This window comes from Alosa sapidissima, chromosome 1, assembly GCF_018492685.1.
Source record: "Alosa sapidissima isolate fAloSap1 chromosome 1, fAloSap1.pri, whole genome shotgun sequence".
NCBI classification, from domain to species: Eukaryota; Metazoa; Chordata; class Actinopteri; order Clupeiformes; family Clupeidae; genus Alosa; species Alosa sapidissima.
The window spans coordinates 51,736,136-51,753,242 of record NC_055957.1 but is presented as its reverse complement, the minus strand read 5'-3'; the positions used below and the strand labels follow the sequence as shown (position 1 = coordinate 51,753,242).

General features: G+C 41.9%; 1 protein-coding gene across 2 annotated transcripts; it reads right to left on the bottom strand.

Annotated features, from left to right (window-relative positions):
• Positions 1-1,194: 1,194 nt before the first annotated feature.
• xirp1 (xin actin binding repeat containing 1) lies at positions 1,195-16,615 on the bottom strand. 2 transcript variants are annotated; one of them, XM_042108618.1, is made up of 8 exons: positions 16,487-16,615; positions 15,418-15,566; positions 15,273-15,327; positions 14,744-15,106; positions 14,284-14,377; positions 9,538-9,704; positions 9,192-9,248; positions 1,195-8,570 (listed from the first exon to the last, which is right to left on the bottom strand). In XM_042108618.1, exons 2-8 carry the CDS (start codon positions 15,537-15,539, stop codon positions 1,494-1,496), a joined length of 7,935 nt encoding a protein of 2,644 aa, XP_041964552.1. In that variant the 5' UTR covers positions 15,540-15,566; positions 16,487-16,615; the 3' UTR covers positions 1,195-1,493. The 2 variants fall into 2 exon arrangements, with proteins under 2 accessions (XP_041964552.1, XP_041964553.1); XM_042108619.1 differs by lacking the exons at positions 14,284-14,377; positions 14,744-15,106; positions 15,273-15,327; positions 15,418-15,566; positions 16,487-16,615 and adding an exon at positions 12,273-12,492.
• Positions 16,616-17,107: the final 492 nt, after the last annotated feature.

The following is a 17,107-nucleotide window of genomic DNA, read 5'->3' as shown; positions in this document are numbered from 1 at the left end:
TTTTGAATATGCATACTGAATAGCATAACCTTTGGGGGTTACTTTGCTGCATCTAAATAAAACACTTTTTAAGCCAGTAACTAAAACAATCATTAAATGTTGCCACCACCTAATGTGGATAAAGTCCATACAATTCCATTGCCTAATGGAGCACAAACTAATATCATAATAATAATAATAAGAAGAAGAAGAAGAAGAAGAAGAAGAAGAAGAAGAATTAGTTGTAGGCCTATAGCGCTATTCAAGACACTCAGACGCACTTCAGTTTGTCTGCAGAGATCCTCTCCATAGTAGCATTGATGTTTAACGATTTTTTTAGCCTAATGGTTTGTAGAAAAGCTGCCCCAAAGACTATGCTATATGCTATTCAGTTGTAAATGCATATTCCGATCTTATTTAAAACTGCATGGATCGATGTTGTTTTGGTACCAAACAAAAACATACACTCATCATCATTCAAACATAGACACTAAGTTGTAAACAGAGCTCATTTAACATCTGGGCTAATTTTGACACGACAGGCAAGACCGCAAACATTGATGAGTCAGCTCAACGCTCCCACATAGCTATAATTCATGCACAAGAACCTTGCTTGTTAAAAGACTTTGCACTTTGCCAGCCACTTAAATGAGGGCCCATTGTACCATGTGATATTTATTTAAAATATTGTTTTCATCAAAACAACCCACTCATGTTAGATATTACCTGGAATGTACAATAAATTGAATAATCTATAATACATAATCTTTCATTAGTTTGATTTGATTTTTTCTGACTACATATATCCATCATGATCTCTCACCTCAGCTTCTTCTTGCAGTGTTTACAGCAGAAACACAATTTATGAAGTACAAGTTTTCCTGCCCCTAATTTTTCCATTGGATACACTGGTTTCAGACAGGCAGAACACATTTCCTTGACAGCAGGCTGGAACTATGAGAACAACAACAGCAATGTCATAAAGACATTGTGGACACATTATGTAAATACAATTCATATAACAATAGGCATTTCACTGGATTTACAACATTAAGACTATTTTAGCCTTTATTTGATTTATAATATTGCGCATATCAAAAAAATAATAGGTTAAAGGTGAATTGGTGGGATAGTTTTCTGGACCTGAAAATGTCAGCCTGAGATGTCTTGTTTTATGGTACGAATGTTTTGAGTGAATGTAATTGACAACAAACATGAAAACATTGAGTTATTTTATTTAACAATGATATGAATATATCATACACACAGTCATATTAAACAAACAATACAGACAATTTATTAACAATACTGTATAAAATAATCTACATTAAACTTTGAAAAAATTCTTTTTTAAAAACATACAAAGTCATTCTAAGGATAGACAATAATAAGAATGATAAGTACTATGTTTAGTTAAGTTCTCCAAAAAAGACACATTTATGAATAAATTGGCCTCATATAAGAGGTAACAATATAAACAAAGGAACTCTTATATGCATTAAGGGAGATGCCTGTTAATGTTTTCCTGTTTTGGTATGGCCAAATGTAACAAACACTTTGCTATTGTCTTTAACATGAGACTGTTTCCTTTCTGCAAATGTGCGATCAGACCTGTGCATTAGAGGGGATGCAATCACTTGAACTGATTTGTTTGGATTGGTCAGAACCTCGCGAGAAGAAGAGGCTTTGGTCTCTTTTGTGACAAAGGTTGATGTAGTGGAAGAGACGAATGAATTGCCAAAGCAGTCTCTCTCTTCATATGTTTCGCTGACTGTCTTCGTTCCAATGATTCCGGCTACTGGCTCTGGCTCTGGCAGTGTTTGCACTTCTAGTATGCTGACTTTTCGTTTGGGGGTTTTTGGACTATAAAAGTGGTTTGCTACCTTTGTTTCACAGGATTGATTCAGATCACCATTGGGACTGTGATAACCATTGGAACTTGGAGCCCTGCTCTCTGCATTGTTAGTAGACTGTGGGGGTTGAGGGGGAGGTGACTTGGGTGCCCCTGCAGGTTTTCTTGCAGCTGAGTGAATGGAGATGAATGATGGAGAGGAGGGGGGGTTTGGGAATGGTTTTGGATGAAGAACCTCTGGCTTTTTCAATGGCACTTCCCTTTGAACGTCCTCAACTTTCGTTTTTCCTTTGGCGACCTCTTGTTCTGATTTCCTTTGATCTGTTTTTGCTTTGCTAGTGACAATACTAATTTTCCTGATGTTGTTCGTGTTCTGGGAGCATTGCTCTGTGTTCAGGGATTCATTAAAAAGTCCTGATAATCCCATGATATCTGCCTCAGATTTCAAGTTTGACACCGAGTACAAAGCCTTTTTTATTGCCTCTTCTATTTCCAAAAGTTTTACTAAGGTCTGCTCTTTTAAACATATTATATCTATACTTGCTTTTTCCAGATCTTCAAATGCTGCCTCAACTGAGGACACACTGTCAGTTTCATCCCTCAGTGATTCTGTCTCTGCATCAACATTCTTTACACATGTAGAATTACTATGCCTTTGAACTTTACTTTGTCTTACTACCCAAGAGGGCACATTCTCATAAAGAGTCCTCAAATATTTAACATCTACTTCACTTGTGTCTCCCTCCATTTCCTGAACTTGGCAAAGGATTGTCTTTAGTTCCTCCCGTTTTCTGAGATTTTCAAAAATCTCCATTGTTGCTTTCACATTGCCCCTCATGATTTCATCCCTGTGCACAGATAACCTTTGGCGCCGTTCATCTTCAGTTTCTCTCCTCCCTCGTTTTTCCCTTAAGATGACAGTGGTGTTAGAATGATCGTCCCTTTGAGGCTCGGGGGAGACAGGCGGTGGGCTGACACTCCCTGTCAGGGTGTTGCCCTGTGTATTTAAAGCACATCCATGGGAAATGCCAGCAGGTTCTGTCTCTCTGACAGCTTTGGCTTTCTTTGTCAATTTTGCAGTTTCATCCACCTCAGCTCCCTTTTTCCTTCCCCCAAAGTTTTGAAGGGCGACTTTGAAGCCCATATTCAGTTCGTTTTTGGCCTCACTGTCTGTAGAGTAAGTCTGCATACACAAGCGGATCTCCTCTGCAGCATTTATCTTTTGTACAACATTTCTCTCCATCTCAGCAGCACTTTGAGCTGTAGTGTGTTTGCTGGCTGTGGTATTATCTGAGAGAGCTTCAATTGTTTTTTCCTGTTCCCATCTTTCAGTGCATTGCTTTGTCTTTTTGGCAATTCGGTGTTCTGTTGTATTGGTCAACTGTTGCATCTCTGTCTCTTTTACGGCATGCAAGTGGTGTGAATCTTCATTCTTGATGAAAGCAGTCCTTTGTGGTAAAGGTGGAGGAGTTGATTTTCCCATTTTCATTTTGGGAGGGATGGCCGGAATGTAAGGGGCGTCACTGTTGTTGTTATTGGATTCAGTAGGAGATATGGTATGCCACTGTGGCTTTGGTGGCAGGGCTGGTTTTAACTCTTTAAGTTGATCACAGGTCTTTGGAGGAAGGGGTGGCGGAATCAGACCTTCATTTATCAAAGGAGAGGGGATGGAAGCTCTAGAACTTTCCGCTGGGCTGGAACTAACGACAGGTGCTGAATTCTTTGGTGCCGGGGACTGATGCTCCTTGTAGGTTACTGAAACCGAAGGGGACAATTCAGTGTCAGATGGAGGCACAGACATTACATTCTGCTTGTACACAGTCCCTGAGTCTTTTTTCTTTCTGCCCTCTGAGTAAAATTGCCCTGCTTTCCTATAAATCATTGCTGCTTTATAATCCCCTTGGGACACATTAACACTAGACTTCTGAAGTGACTGTAGTGCTGCTTGCATATCACCTTTCACAATCTCTTCTTTGTCTGTGGATCTCTGTTCATTAGCAGCACTATACAATGCCTGGATGGCAGCCTTCACATCCCCTTTAACAACCTCCTCAGCTGTCTCTTGCTCTTGATTCATGGCTTCACTCTCTGACATTATGTAAGGAATGTAAGAGACACTGGCACCTTTTGAATTAGTTTCCACTGCGCTAGCATTTACATCTGACATCCTTCCCACTTCACTCTGACGAAAAGCTTCACATTTTTCATTGGTTCCCTGATACATTTCTGAGGCACTGACCTTGCGAAATGTTGTCGTAATCCGTGGGCTACTCGTGGTTGAGGCTGAAGTCTTCATTGCTGAGAGGCCCTCCTGCAAGGATGCTGCATTGAGGTCAAATATTTTCCCTGGAACAACAGCTTCACGCTCTACTCTCATGCTCCTACTTTTTGCTTCTTCCAGGGACTGTTTTGCTGCCTTGATGTCCCCTGAAAGTATTATCTCCTTGTAATTCTGTCTTTCGTCAACTTCTGACTCTTGTGAAGACACATCCAGATCATAGATGGTTCCAGGAGTAATGACCTCCCGCTCCACATGCATGCTCTGTTGTTTGGCCCGCTCCAAAGACTCCAACGTGGCTTTGATGTCACCTGAGACAATCTCTTCTTTCTGCACCAGAGATGGCTGCTTTCCGGCTTCGCCAAGCTGCTGTTTGGCAATTGTGACATCTCCAGGGATGATCTCATCCTTTGGCACGCAGTGGTCAACGTTTACACCAGTTGAACTACTCAAGAACACTTTTTTGGTGGTTTTGACATCCCCTGATACAATATCCAACACAGTTCTCTCCACATTGTCCTTTTGTTCTTTGAGGTGTCTCTTGGCCTCCTTTACATCCCCCTGGACAATTTCAATCTGTTCTTTTGGCACTGAATCAAGGTCATCCTCCAAGGGTTCTGCTTGTAGGTTCTTGAGGTACTGCAGATTTCCCTTTTCAATGCAACTTCTGTATAGGTCTACATTTCCTTTTTCATTTTCCTCCAATTTACATGATGCGGTCACTCTTGAGCTTTGGGCAGTAGCCAATAGGTTTCCTATTGTGGATTTGACATCTCCCCTTTGGATGTTGACACTTTCCATTTTTAGACTGTTGTGGCAACGGAATGAGTAAACGGTGATCTCTGGTTGCCCATCCTCAGATTCTTGCATCACCAGTCCAGATTGAGTTGTCTTGCTTTGAACAAGGACACCCTCAATGATTTGAGCGACCCTTTCCATTTTCTGTTTTTGTTCTTCATGAAGAGCTGATTGTTGATGAAGTGGGATCTCCAACACTGAAGCCTGAACATTTCCTTGTTCTTCTTCTTGTAAGATAACAACTCTAGGCTTCAGGTTTGGTCTATACAGGAGCTGTAACATGATGTTTCTGATATTTCCCTCCACAGTTTCTTCCTTTTGAACTTTGGGGCCCTCATCGGGAACAAGTAGATATTTGGCCATGTTGACATTTTTAGTATCATGGGTTTGGATGATGATCCCACTTGAGTGAATAATGCTGAGTTGGTTGAGGCGATAAAGGTTTTCAGACACACTCTCCACTGTGATTTTATCCAGTGGGGTGGTTTCAAACATCCAGGTGGTGCTTTTCACATCTGCTTTTGGGATGTGCTCCTGCTCTTGCTCTACACCGTTAACATTTGAGTGTTCAGTGTCCTTAATTTCATCTAGCGGTTTAGATTCAAATAACCAGGTGCACCGTTTTACATCCCCTTTCTGGACTTCTTCTCTGTGAACTGTTTGCATTTCACTCTGCTCTTGTGGTTCACCTTTCAGTGAATCAATCGGCTGAGACTCAAAGAGCCAGGTCGAGGTGCGGACATCCCCCTGCTGGACATCTGTGACACTGACCATCCTCACATACTTCCGCTGAGCTGCCTGGTCAGATTCAAAGAGCTTTTTACTCAGTTGCACATTGTTGCTGCCATTGATGTCCTCTACTATTTTGACTGATGGCCCTTCTTGGGATGTGAGCGAGTCCAGGGGCTGGGTTTCAAACCTCCACCGAGCGGATTTCACATCACCTTTAAGGACATCCTCTTGTGTCACAGCTCGAATTACATAAATTTCTTTGTCTGCTTGAATGGAATCGAGGGGCTTGGTCTCAAACATCCACCGAGCTCCTCGCACATCTCCACTCAACACCTCCTCTTTCTTGACTGTGGTGACTTCATGAAACTGCCCTTCCTTGTCTTTGATTGCATAAAGAGGCTGAGATTCAAACAACATAGTGCTTGACTTCACATCCACACCACTCACAGGCTTTTCCACACTCATTGACTGATGTCCAAGCAGCTGGTCTGTGTCCTCAATCTTGTCCAGAGAGAAGGTTTCAAATATGAACTTCTTGCTTCCAACATCACCACTTTCCACATCAGTGACAGTCCTCATGGTTGTTGTATCATCCTCTTTCTCATTTATGGCACTAATGGGTTGATTCTCAAAAACCCAAGTAAACTTGTGAACAGATCCTGCCTGGATGCCTGTATCCTGTTCCTCTGTATTTGCCTTCAACATTTCACATCCAATTTCATCAAGAGACTGGGATTCAAAAATTTCTTTCACTCGTGAGACATCCCCTGACTGGATGTTTATTTCACTGACATATCTCATGTCTGTCTCTGAGTCTGTTCTTCTTGTGATTCTGTCCAAGGTTTCTGTCTCAAAGAGGTGTTTTACTGTTTTCACTTTGACATCACTGGTCAGCTCATTTTGCAAAGTTTTGCATAATTTCAGACTTTGGGCTTCACCATCTTTAATGTTATCCAGAGGCTGTGTCTCAAAAAGCCATGTTTGCGATTTGACATCTGCCTTGGGTATTGTTTCTGTCTCTTGTTTTTTCTCTACTTTTTCATACAGAATGTCCATGGGCTTTGTCTCGAATAGCCACTTGCATGTCTTGACATCGCCCTTTTTAACCTCATCCTGTTCTAATGATAAGTCCTGTTCCTTTTTGTTAAATTTTAAATGGATGCCATCCAGAGGTTGAGTTTCAAACAGCCATTTTGCCATTCTGACATCACTGCCTGAATCTTCTTGTCTTGTTATGCCTTTGATAATCTCTACTTTCCCTGTTCCTTCCTCAAACGTGTCGAGTGGTTTTGTCTCAAACATCCATTTGTAATTCTGAATATTCGCTTTGATAATCTCCTCTCTGCTGACAGTTGTTACTTCGTGGAAATTTCCAGAGCTGTCTTTGATTGCATATAGGGGTGTTGATTCAAACAATGCTTTATTACCTTTCACATTCCCAGCTGTGATATCAAGGCTTTCGGATTGTTTGTCTTCAGACTGTGATATGTGATCGATAGGGATGGTTTCAAAGAGATGCTTGAAAGATTTCACATCGCCCTTTTCTATGTCTTCAACTTTGTTATCTTTGTCAAGTTTAACTTTGCTGATGTTCATCTTCTCAAATGTTTGTCTTTTGTCTTTCACTTCTCCCCTTTCATCTGGAGAAACTGTGACTCTTTTGAGACGCCCCACCTCATAGCTGTCCTTCACTGTCTCTGTAGGCTGAGTTTCAAAAAGCCAAAGAGTAGATTTAACATCTCCTCCAACAATCCCTTCTTTCTCTTCAACTCCCTCTGATGTCGTCTCACCCTTGATTGCTGCTAAAGGCTGTGTTTCAAAAAGCTTTTGCTTCATTCCAACATCAGCTACTCCCTCTAGATCTGATATGCCCTGAAACTTCTGTTCCTCCACAGCCCCCTCACAGATGGCATCTAATGGCTGTGTTTCAAACATCCACCTCTTCTTGTCAACTCCACCTTTTTGAGCCTCCTCAAGGGATATACCCCGAATGATCTGAATACCAGAGGTGTCCTTGTTAATGACATCCAGGGGTTGAGTCTCAAAGAGCCAGCGTGCTGTGTTGAAGTTGCTACTCTGTATCTCCTCCCTGCAGATGGATTTAATCTTGTGGATGTTGCCACTGCTATCCCTCAGAGCACATTGGGGATCTGTCTGAAAAAGCCTCACTGTCTTCTTAACGTCTCCTTTATGTTCTTCGAATTCTGACTTAAGCCGAAGGAAACTGTGATCTTCAACAGAGCAGCAGTGGCCCAAAGCGTCTAGGGGCTTGGATTCAAACAGGAGTCTTGCACCCGAAACATCACCTTTCACAACCGCCTCCTTCAATACTGCCTCAACAAGTTCCCCTTCTTCAGTGCTGGATTTGCCAAGGCAATCCAAGGGCTTTGTCTCAAACAACCAGGTGGCTGTGCGAACATCTCCCTTGACCAGGCCTTGACTGTCAGCTGATGAGGATGCCTGAGAAATGTCCAAAACACCATGCTCAAACATGGAAGAAGTGCCTCTGACATCCCCTCCCTGGAGGTTCTCCTCATCAAGTAGCTTCTTAGTGCTATGAGGATCCCCAATGTTGTCAAGAGTCCAGTTCTCAAAAATCCACCGCATGGATTGGACCTCCCCCTGGTAGTTTGAATCAGCAGCTTGAGCATTTATGTGTATTGCCTTCACTATCTCATCATCAATCACATCATCTAAGTTCATCTTCACATCTGGATGAATATGTTTGAAGAGTCTCTTTAGTTCACTTTTCTGCCGCTGCTGGTAGAATGTTGAGAATGTCTCTTTGGGTGGAGGAACAGGGAGGACGTTTGCGTCTCTAGTGGCTGTCGATTCATCCATGTGAGTTCTAGGTGGTGGTGGGGGAGGGGGAGGGAGGTCATCCTCTCCATTAGCATCAGTTACTCTTATCTGTTTGGTTAGGTCAGACATCTTGGATGGGAAAGAAAAAGGGAAGGGATGTTGTTAATTTCAACTACACACAAACAAAATTGTAAAATTAGTAACATATTGTTTGGGTTAGTCATGAATGTTAATATTTGTGGCAGTACATTACCTGTTTTCTGAAGGGTTTGCCTTCTATCACTGGAAGTATGTCACAGCACCACACGCAGATGTTAGATGAACTCCACACGGATTAATATGAAATATGAACTCCTCACCCTCCTCAAATGCAATGTTCAGGGTGTGGGAAATTATAAGTACCCTAGATCCTGATGTGTGTATCATCTAGCTAGTGTTTATAAAGAGGATTCCCCGAAAACCGAATGTCATCTAAATCTTGACACAATCTACTGTATATACATTAATATTTATGTAATATTAGAGCAATGTTTTGATAGTTGGTAGAGTGTTTGTGGTTCAGCGAGGAATTATGAGATGAGGCAATGTTTTGGTATTTGGTATTATATTTGAAAACCAATGACATTTCACTTTTTCACATCTTAAAGCATTAGCAAACATTTTGTTTAGTGCAAAGTTAGAATAAAACACATGAGGATTAGTTCCACTGCAGTCCAAGAGAATTAATCATAAAAGTAAATGTAGCAGTACCTTGCTTTGTTTAGTTTTCTTTTCCGAGGTCGCAATGTGCTCCTGGATGACACGACCCTGTAGAATTCCAGCATATAATGTTAAAAGTTTGTAGATTTCACTACTACCAAATAACACATATTTAGCATGGTGGTATTTTTAGTCTAAAATAATTACAGTGTGTTGATGTTCCAAAAATGCATTTCCTGTCATTTATGACTCCTTCTGATCAGTTGCCCTTAACCCCATGTCACTGTCAGCCTCCCCCACCCACCCCAGTGATCTGCATCAGCCAGTCAGAGCTCTTGACCTAAGTAATAAATGCCTGGGAGGCATGGGAAGCACGGCTGGTATTCTAAGCACTCACTTGCTGTGTGGTAGTTCCTGGTGATTCTGCAGCTGCTGCTTTTGACAGGTAGAGAGCAGATCTGTCTTTTACGGACTGCAGGGTGGGTCTCAGAGATGAAGTAGTCCGGCCCCGTGTTATGCCAGAGGATGCAGTTCTTTTGTCTAATGGCGCTCTTCTCAAACTATCTGTAGCAAAATAAAAGGCCAACATTATAATAAAAAAGTAATACACGTCAAAGATGGTTGTGATTTGCTGACCACTAAATGTACACTTAAAATAAAAGATCATATTTAGGGTATAAAGGCTCACAAGGCCACAGACCTGAGATGATATTTCTATTCTTTTAACAACAGGTAAGCTATAATGGCTATTTTAAGATGAACATCAGTTGATATTAAAATAAAATGTAACACAGTAGACCTAAGATAAAGACACCAAAACACAATAAAATTAACCAGCAGTGTGATCATGATTGCATGCCCAACTGACATATAAAGCGGTTGGTGTTGCAGTGACCCACATACAGGAGATAAGAATGAACTGGACAGAATTGCTACAGCCTCTTGGTGTCTCAGTAGACAGACTCATTGATAGCAGTGAGTAAATATAGCCGAGTGCCACTAGCGTGTCGCTTATCGCTCTAAGCTATTGTTATACCTTGGAGCAAGTGGAAACTATGCTAGTAGTTCAGAAATGCCACCCACTGTGAAAGCTATTTTCACAAAGCAGACAAAACAACAGTCAAGAAAACCTTTTTGATGGGTAACCCCAATAGCATAGTGTGATGGGACATGTGGCCGAGGTTTGATTTCAGGGTGTGACTGCTTTGTTCATTGCACATGAATGAGGTCTCAACTTGAACTTTGTCTCAACTTCTCACAATAACAATACAGATAATAGTGGCATAACATTAAATGTTTTGTTGTTCTTCTTTGCCATGACTAAAACAAAAATAGGTTTCAAATAATGTTCAGCAACCTTTTGTTCTCTTTGGAGTGAAGTGACCATGGATGGGGAGGAATGCCAACAACAACTGCTAACTCAGCTGGAGTGTGACCCCCTTTGACATCTGTCAGTATTGTTATCAAATAACATTGTGTCGGAAAACCTTAGAGGCCTCCAAAATGTGGTCAACATGGAAGTGGAGAGTTCTGAATTCTTAGTGAATAGTGAACATCTGAATCCATCTCATGCTTTATGCCAATTGATTGTTTCCTTTTGAGTTTACATCTGAAACTTGGAAAATGCATTACTTTGTTATTTATTTGAACCTCATTAAATGAGAACATGTATGGAAAATCATGGGACTATTGATTATTACAGCTCATATAGTCCTAGACAACTATTTTCAAGGTGTTTGAGGTATGCAACCCCACAGTTTGGGAGATCAGCAGCCCTGGCCTGCAGCAAAGATCTGTCAGCAGTAACTGATGGTCAGCTCAGCTCCGGGCATACCCCCATTTTTACACCGTAAGCTCCCACAGACAAAAGAACGGCCACACACTGGCGCCTCTCACGAGTCCGGGCTTAAAGCGTTTGCATAGCTGAATGGACAGAGAGAATACCAGGGCACAGCAGCATTTAGGCCGGACGGCAGCCACAGCCATCAGAGGTGTGGTGAAGTGTGGTAACCACCACAACATTCACAAGTGCACAATAAAAAATGGAATTCATCTTCTTACTGAACAGTTATCCTCTGCAGTCTCCCTGCTTTGTAGTCTTTGCATGATGATTATCTATTCTAAACTCAGTCTTTGGGGTCCTCACCTCACCTTCACCCCAACACGTGACAACACATACTTCACATACATAAATATACATATATGATATTAGATGCCGCTTGTGCCTATCAAGTATTTAAGTACACTGTACTTCAAAATTGAATGTAAAGGGTGCCTTGATAACGTTTGATGAGTTTAGGTTATTACTGTATGGTTTCATTAAAAACTGTGGAACACCCCCTTAATAAAAGCAAATTCAAACACAACATGTTGTAAGTATAATCTTGAGCCATCATGGGGGGATCTTATTTGCATCACTTATTCACAAAACATGGCTATCTCCCACCATTCTTTCCACTGAGTAATTGAGGCCAGGCCCAGCGCTATAAGGAGCTATGCTTTGAGAGTGCTTTAGTGCTGATGACAGCTGTCCAAATGATTGTGATATGCAGTTGGCATTTGCTCAAAGTGTCTTCAGCTGCCCTCCCCAACCTGTTCTGACACTCAAAATGAGGGGGAAATGTGTCAAAACTATGTCTATTCATAAACCCATCGCCATAAATGCTCACAGTTTGCATGGGTTGTGTCTCTGGCGTTTAGGCTGGCAGTGCCTTTAAAGCTTTATAGTGCTAGGACAAGAGCTAAGATAAAGCCTGTTCAGAATGTCCTCCTTTATAAAATTTGATGATTGTTGTGGCAGTGAAAAGCTTTTAGTAAATTCAGCCTCTCTGTGGCACGACCTCTGAGTTGAGCAAAACAACCAAACTCACATCACACAATTTGATAGCAGCAGCATTTGAACTCAGATAGATCTTACCATAACACTGACTGGTTCAATAGTAAATTATACGGAGGTTTGCCTTATTATCACACACTCACACACACTAATGTCAATTTATGCATCTAGGATAATATGTTTACTTAAATCAAGCGACAACAGGATACCCATATGACTGAAACTACTAAATGTTCTGTCATCATACGCTGTGAAACAATACCTCGTTATTGCAGTACAAAGGCCATAATACTCACTGATTGCTGATCACCTTGTTCAGGCCTGTCAGGTTTTTGTGTTGTTGTGTCTGAAGCTGCTTGAATGAGATTATATAGCTCCAGTGCTGTCTGCTAGAGTTCCTCTCCCTCTCTCTCTCTCTGTGACTGCCGTAGGAGGATCCCCCCTCTGGATCAAATGCTGTGTGTAGCGTTTGGCTGGCGAGCTCCGCTCTCTCTGCCACTCTGCTTGTCTCTGGCTCTGCGGCTCTGGTGACAGCTGATTTTTATCAGGGCCCTGCTACGCTAGCGATGAAGCAGTCTGCTATTTTTGGGGGGGGGGGGGGGGGGGGGGGTTTACGGCTTGTATTCCACAAGACTGAGTCAATCAGTGGTACTGGAAGTAGTTTGGGATCCCCTTCGCATCTCAGTTTTACCCCTCCCCCCAATCCATTCTGATGTCATCAGGTGTTTCAGTGTTATTAAGTATGAATATAGGGGTTATGAATAGATTGCTCCCTGATCATGGCCTCTTTTCGGCTTGGCATCACCACCCAAACGGCCAAGATGTCTATTTATAATTATGAACAATCATGTTGTGCTGTGTGGATGAATGATTAAGGATAGACATAGCCTCCAAATAAATAATCAGGTGTCAGCACTGTCCTGAATTTCTCTGGTGAGAGTCATGTAAGCTGTAAGCTGCTATTAAAACGGTAATGGTTTATATAATAAATATCATGGCCAACTCAAATAAATTAACTTAAATTGCTAATATACCGGTAAGTAAACTACATTTGACCTCTATATTTAATGTCGATATGTAGAATCATGACAGATATTTTTCATTGTGCATGTGGCCATGAACACACTCATACTTCAGTGTAACGATGCACATGTCCGATGTTCTATCATCAACTAAGTACGAATCATGTACAACTGTACTGTAACATGTATGGCTATGTAGACCAAAGAGGTTTTAACACCATAATATGACAGACTCTGAAATTTCGTCACATAGGCCAATCTCTGAGAAAGGTCAAATTTGCTCAACTCCAACCTCATATATATAACCTGTCAGTGACAATATTAAGCCACAAAGAATATGAGTGATCATTAAGAAAGGGCCACCATTCCTTTATGGTGGAAAAAAGGCTAGTCATTATTGGCTACTAAACTCATTTATTCATTTTACTAGCAAGATCTTATGGGGTTTATTAAAAGTATTAGTTTGATATAAACTAATACAAAGGAGAGACATACAATTAAAATAAATAACTAAATACGTAAAAACCTTCCTGACTTCTGATGTCAAAACTTTGAAAATACATTTAGGTTGTAAACAATCTGGGTTGTTTTTTCAATCCCCCTGATGGTGACCTGAACCAGTAAACAAAGTGAGCACTGTGGTGGCATGTGCATCCACAAAGCCCTTTCGGATCTTCTGCCAAGCCTCTCCCTGTCAAAACCTTTGTGGCAAACACTTGGCTCAGACTGCATCTGATTCCATCCTGACTGACGCATGTGAGAACTATGCCACCTCTACGGCCTTCGGATTTAGCCATGTCAGAGTCCGGCTCCCTGTCACAGGTGTAACCCTACAGGCCACATCATGTCTCCAGCATGCGTGTGTCATGGACATAGTTCTGTGTCTACACGTTCATATCCTCCTACTTGTGCTCAGTGGCATCCAGCTCTTTGGCAGTGAAACCGGAGCTACGGTTTGCCTAAAAGGTTTTTCTGTGGGTGTTGGCATGCCCTCCCTGTGCGGTGTTTGGATTAACTGAGGAATATTTTTAACATGGGCACAGCCTCACACATGTCTGCAGCACAGAGACATAGATTCCCATGGCCCTGAATGCGTTGAATGCGTTGAATGGTTTGACTGTGAATGTCTCTTGTTTCTATGCAGGAGACAGCTTTTGACCTACCCTGTCTCGCAGGTGTGGTGTATAGATAAGTTTATCTGTCTGTGCGGCTACTGAGCCATATGTGGCTTCTGTCACATACATTACCTCTAACACACCCACCTCTTTATGAATGTTGTACTCACCCCTTGGACTGCTCTCTTCCTTGAATAGTGATCCTGGGACACCAGCAATGGTTTTCCTCCTCTCCAACCTCTCTGGTTGAGCAGCATTCACCCTCTGTGCAAACAAAGATAATAGCGATATAAATCTGTTTTTTTTTATGATTTACAAATGATGTAGTTTCAGATTACATAGAAACATATCCATCATATGAAACTGCTTAAAATAATATTAACCAGTGTGTAGGTTATTCAAATTTAAATGTTGCATGTCAGACGACAAAAAATGTGAACGACCAACCAGACATTAATGCAGAGCTGCTTTGAGAGAAGCTTAAAGGATCTCATAGACAGCTGTTCAATTGGTCTCAAAGGCCTTTGTATGCTTAATAAGGGTAACCATTCTTTCAGTACAGGTCTAATCATTTTGGCTGTCAGTCTGCCACTCTTGTTTACTGAGACCAATATAGAGCATGAGGCCCACCTGGTGCGTGCCATTGCTCTGTGCTGGTGTGACTTCACTGCTGTGGCGTGCAGCCGCTGGCTCTCCCCTGGTGGCGGCTGGCGTGGGCTTCGCAGGGCTCTGCTTGACAGGGTGTGTAGTGTGGAGCCGGGGGCTGCTGGAGAAGTCCTGCTGCAGGGCGTTCTTGGACTCAAAGAGCGCCCGGAGGGCACTGGTGCCTGCTGGCTCACGCGGACGCAGGGACAGCCCCTCCATGGAGCGGCTCCGGGTCAGCGTGGTCCATCCTCGGAAACCGGAGGGGTCCTCCCACAGGTGGGCCTGGTTGCGCTTCACTGGAGCACCCAGCATACCGCCATCCTGGAACTCATCTGTACAGAGCTGAAGCTGGAGCAAAGGATGAAAGATCAGCATACAGGTGTGCCATAGTAAGGTAGTATGGGTAGGGCATGTTTGGGCATGTTTTATGCCATCTAAGTAGGAATATATGTTTTAGACTCATGAGTATATTTATATTTTCAATTCATGTCACAATGATTGTGGAACACCCAACCTTTAGTCCATTTTCCTCTATGCCTGCAGTTCTCAGTTCAACACAACTTTGGTACCTGTTCAAACCAAACACAAAGACAGTCAGTACGGAAATACTGAAGTACTGGTCATCTGGCGCTAGGTAAGTGAATGTGATTGTAACTCACTGCTGGACAAGTTGCGAGACAGACTTTCTTCCGGGCCGCTGGGATGCCACTGGCGACGCCCATGACTTTTGCCCCTGAGAGAGATTCTTCAGGGACTGGCTTCTCCAAAGTGTGCTGCTCATGGTGGCTGTCCTCGGTAAAACGTAATACTGAACAGACAACACAAAATGCCATTTCAAAGCAAAAAGATGGAATCTTGAGAAGAATGAACTCAGTCATGAATTTGTCCAGTCATTTATACGTCATTGTGTGTGAGTGTGTTATAATGTGACACATAAGATATTTTTCTAAATGCTCAGACAGTATGTCACACCATTTTATTAACAGCTGAAATCATGCAAAATGTAAAATACTCTTTCGCCCCATAATATCTGGTTCAATATATCTATACAAAGGCAGAAATATTTTATGGACTATTACCAAACACCAGCAAACTGGTGCACATGCTACCTTATACATTTAACCTTTATATTTATTAATTCAACATATGCTTTCATCCAAAGTGACTTACAAATATGAGGAATAACATCAATCAAAACGTTTATCAAATGATGAGAGTGTAGACGTTTTAGGTACTAGTGATATTGTGGACATGCATCAATTACTTATTCTGGCTGAAAGTATGCATTTTGCATATATGCATTTTAGTTCACCCATTCTAGATTTCAAAGGGTTGCCCACTACAGTCATATGATCTGACAGCCAGACGGCCTCTCTCTCATATGACTTTGTTAATGTGTATGTATGTCATGCGGACTGCAGTGTTGTCTCAAACTAGTAGCAAGACAAAGTGAATTTGAACAGATTATAGCCTATACCTCTATATGTTACACTGGCTTAACACTTGCAATTACTTTACAAATAACATTATACACACTTGTCTATTTCAAGGTTAATGTACTTTGTTCAGAGACACAATACTCATAATATCATCATACTTTATTATAATCCACCATAGCATTGCTTTTTGACTAATGACTTGCTCTGTCAGTGTTACAGCTTTATAAAGATAATTTTGGAAAAGAACAAATTTTGAGAAAGTGAGAGATCAGTTAGTATTTAGAATTACCTTATCGATGTATGCAGCCCCACATTTCCTCTCCGATTCAGACTGCAGTTTGTGCCTCTGTCCTCAGACACAGCTTTTTCCATTGTCCAAAGTCCTCTTTTATTACTGCCGCAGACACATGCTACCTCAAGACAGACACAATGATTACTTCTATGGTATTTATGTTAAAACCATTGATAATGTTGTCAAGACTGGAAAAGATCTGACAACCATGTTCCTTCACATTCATTTTTATTACCAATGCATGAATGCATGAAGAATGATTTATGATGTATGCCTACACACAGTAGTACACCAGTAGCCTAAGCAAAGCCCATTATAATCACCCTAACTATCTCGGCTCATCCTTTTGGATCTATGAATCATCTTTCATGGGACACATTTTCCCACACCCGGATTAAACCAGAGACGCAACAGTGGGCGCGTTAGTGAACGCTAATAGGACAACATGACTCTGCAAGACAGATATATCCAGGACCACACCTCTGTGCCCTCCAGAGCCACCTAAAACCCAACCAGCTGCTGCTTGCCTGGCCCCACACAGATGGCACACACAGGCCTAGACTGGACATGCCTAACATGGCCCACTTGCTGTTTGATCGCATGACATTAACCGCCAAG